The sequence below is a fragment of the Glycine soja genome, chromosome 12 (genome assembly GCF_004193775.1).
Source record: "Glycine soja cultivar W05 chromosome 12, ASM419377v2, whole genome shotgun sequence".
NCBI classification, from domain to species: Eukaryota; Viridiplantae; Streptophyta; class Magnoliopsida; order Fabales; family Fabaceae; genus Glycine; species Glycine soja.
Genome location: NC_041013.1, coordinates 26,777,478 through 26,780,346, shown reverse-complemented (window position 1 = coordinate 26,780,346; position 2,869 = coordinate 26,777,478). Strand labels below are relative to the sequence as shown.

The 2,869-nt window shown below is 38.8% G+C and overlaps 1 protein-coding gene across 1 annotated transcript; it reads right to left on the bottom strand.

Moving 5' to 3' along the window:
• Positions 1–308: 308 nt before the first annotated feature.
• Positions 309–1,024, bottom strand: LOC114378898. Its single transcript, XM_028337486.1, has 2 exons — positions 793–1,024; positions 309–718 (listed from the first exon to the last, which is right to left on the bottom strand). The coding sequence occupies exons 1-2, from the start codon at positions 1,022–1,024 to the stop codon at positions 309–311; spliced, it is 642 nt and encodes a 213-aa protein (XP_028193287.1).
• Positions 1,025–2,869: the final 1,845 nt, after the last annotated feature.

Below are 2,869 nucleotides of genomic sequence, written 5' to 3'. Positions count from 1 at the left end.
AGTAGGTGATTCAGATTTGAAGGAGTTCCTAAGTTGCTTACTTGTCAAGCATCTTTCACAGATTCTGTGAGGAATTCTAATTCTGGGCAGGCGATCAACTAGCTTCTGTGACTGGAGTTGATTCAGGCCCTTGAAATTCAAATGCCCAAGTCTAGAATGCCAAAGCCAACTCTCATCTTCATTGGCAGTTGATGCTAAACACTGCACATCAGCATTATTCATATTCACTTGAAAGGTTCTGTTTCTAGACAATGGAACTTTGAACACTCTTACATCACCTAGGTCTAGTAAATCCATAAACTTGTTCTTCAGGATGCTGAGAAACCCTTTTCAAGAAGCTGACCCAAACTCATCAGATTATACCTCATATCTGGCACATACATCACTTTTTCTATTATTGCTAGACTTCCATCACTCCTTTTGAAAGCAACATTTCCAACTCCCATGCTCTTCACAGTACTGTTATCTGCAAATTTTATGGTGCACCTCCTGCTATTACCAAGATTCACAAGCCAATTCAGATTACAGGTCATGTGATTTGAACATCCAGTGTCCAAATACCATGTTTCTGCATCACCATTGTTGCTGAAATTGCAGATTGTTGTCATCAACACAATTGCTTCCACCTCTGAATCACTATCACTTTCCTGTTTTGCTTGTTTTGCTTGTGCCATGTGAGCCTCATTTCTGATGTATTTCTTCTTCTTCTTTCTTGCATCTGCACTTCCACATTCATTATCAAAATGACCCCAGCCTTAACAATTGTAGCATCTGATCTTGCTTTTGTTAAACCTTCATTTTCCAGCCTTATTGCCTGAACATGCTTCCCTTTTTCTGCCATATGACATAGATTGTTCCAGAGCATAGTCATTTTGATCAAACTTGCCCTGAGCTGAAGGATTCTTTCCTTCATACTTGTTTCTATATCTCTTAGCATTTCATTTCCACTTCTTGTTCTTCCAACCTTGCTTCTGTTTCGAAGCATACAAGGCCTGATCTTGCAATCTTGCTGGGCTCCTCCCATTCATCTTCAGATCATATGCTTCTAGAGAGGCTTGCAACTACTCGATTTTAATCTCAGACAGGTCCCTTGCCTCTTCGATAGCAGCAACTCTCCCATCAAATTGAGGGGTTAGAGTTCTCATCACCTTTTCTACCAAATCTTGATCCTTGAATCTCTCACCATATTCTTGCATTTGATTCACAATTATGAACAATCTTGTGAAGTAATCACAGATCCTCTCATTGTCTTCCATCTGGAGTAGCTCATATTGTCTCTTCAAAGTGTTTAGCTTCACTTTCTTCAACCTGCCATCACCAGAACAGGCTTTTGCTAGGATATCCCATGCCTCCTTCGAAGTTGTGGCAGTTGCAATTTTTTCAAAATGTGCAGAGTCAACACATTGATGCAAGAAAAAAAGTGCCTTACAGTCTTTCTTCTTCAAATCCTTCAAAACTTGTCTTTGAGCATCTGGTGTGCTGGCTGTAGGCTCTTCAATCTCATTCTGAACCACCTCATAGACATCCTGAAAACCAAAGAGGGCTCTCATCTGCACACTCCATTTGGACCAGTTTTTCCCATCAAGAACTGGTAAATTTCCAGGTACATGGCCATTCATGATGCTATCTTGATCGATCCACACTCAAGCTTTTCTAGCAATCACCAAGATTCTTTTGCAAGATCTAGCAAGATCCAGAATCTGCCAAATCTTGATTCTCAATGCCTCACAGGTTGCTTCACTCACAACTCTCAGTTGTTTCACACTTGAAGGATCCACACTATTTGAATCTCTCACCACTCTTTCTCAATTCACACCTCTCTTATCCCACCTAGTCCCAAGACTTAGTGCTCTTGATACCAAATCTGTTGGGGAGAAAGAGAGAAAACCAGGAAAAGGCATATACTAAAATGAGATGAATTGTATTATAGAATTGAATTACATAGAGGCTATTTATACAGCTCAAGTTCAGCCTCAATCACTGTCTTATCACACTCAACTAACTAAACAAACTACCAAACTTACATCTAATATTTTGAATTACAGCTAACAGGGATTACACTACAATTGCAACATTTCTCCCTCGAGAGCCATTTTTCTCTATCGCAAAATGCTGCATGTTGGACAAAAGTCCGATAATTTCACCTACACTTTTGTCCCCAAGGCATGTGGGGACCTTCTGCTTCGGCAAATTGGTAGAAAGGTTTGTGCTTTGTGCTCAAGCTACAAAATTACCGGTGCCTCCACGCTGCGCTTCAGATTCGGATTCCTTTGCTGGCGTGCTGCGTATCAGATCTGGTTTTAGATCTCAAGCAAGAAGAGGGGTGATGGAAGTGAGTTTCAGATCTGGTCCATTAAAAACGTCCTTGCTGGAATCTTACTTATACTGTCCAAAATCGACAACACCACGATGACGGAGACAGAGTTCTCAATGCAGATGGTGTCGTTGATGCTGGTTCTTCTTTGAAAGATCGACGGCAAATCGAGGCTGGACGTGCTCGGCAACGATTGGGTCTTAATCAGAAGCTAACGCGACACAGTTTATGGCGGTTTATAATTTTTAAAATAAGATAAAGATAATGATGATTAAAAATAAGGTTTAATTGCAAAATTTGTTCTATTATTTTGTCTATTACACTAAATCATTCTTCTATTTCTTAATTTATTATTTGAATCTCCTTATATTTCAAAATATATTATCTTAGTTTCAGTCTGACTAATGATTGACGGTTAAACTTTAAACGTTGATCAGATTAAAAAAATTTATCCATATTTTTCTTTAAAAATAAGAACTTAAAAAAAATAGTTAAAGAAGAACTAAAATCATCATCATTAAAGTAATAAACATACTCTTCTATTACTACCCTTAA

Coding starts and splice junctions, on each gene's coding strand:
- LOC114378898 (XM_028337486.1), bottom strand. CDS start 1,024: ATGGGAGGAGCCCAGCAAGATTGCAAGATCAGGCCTTGTATGCTTCGA. Junction 719..792: donor AATAAGGCTGGAAAATGAAG/GTTTAACAAAAG, acceptor GTGGAAGTGCAG/ATGCAAGAAAGAAGAAGAAG.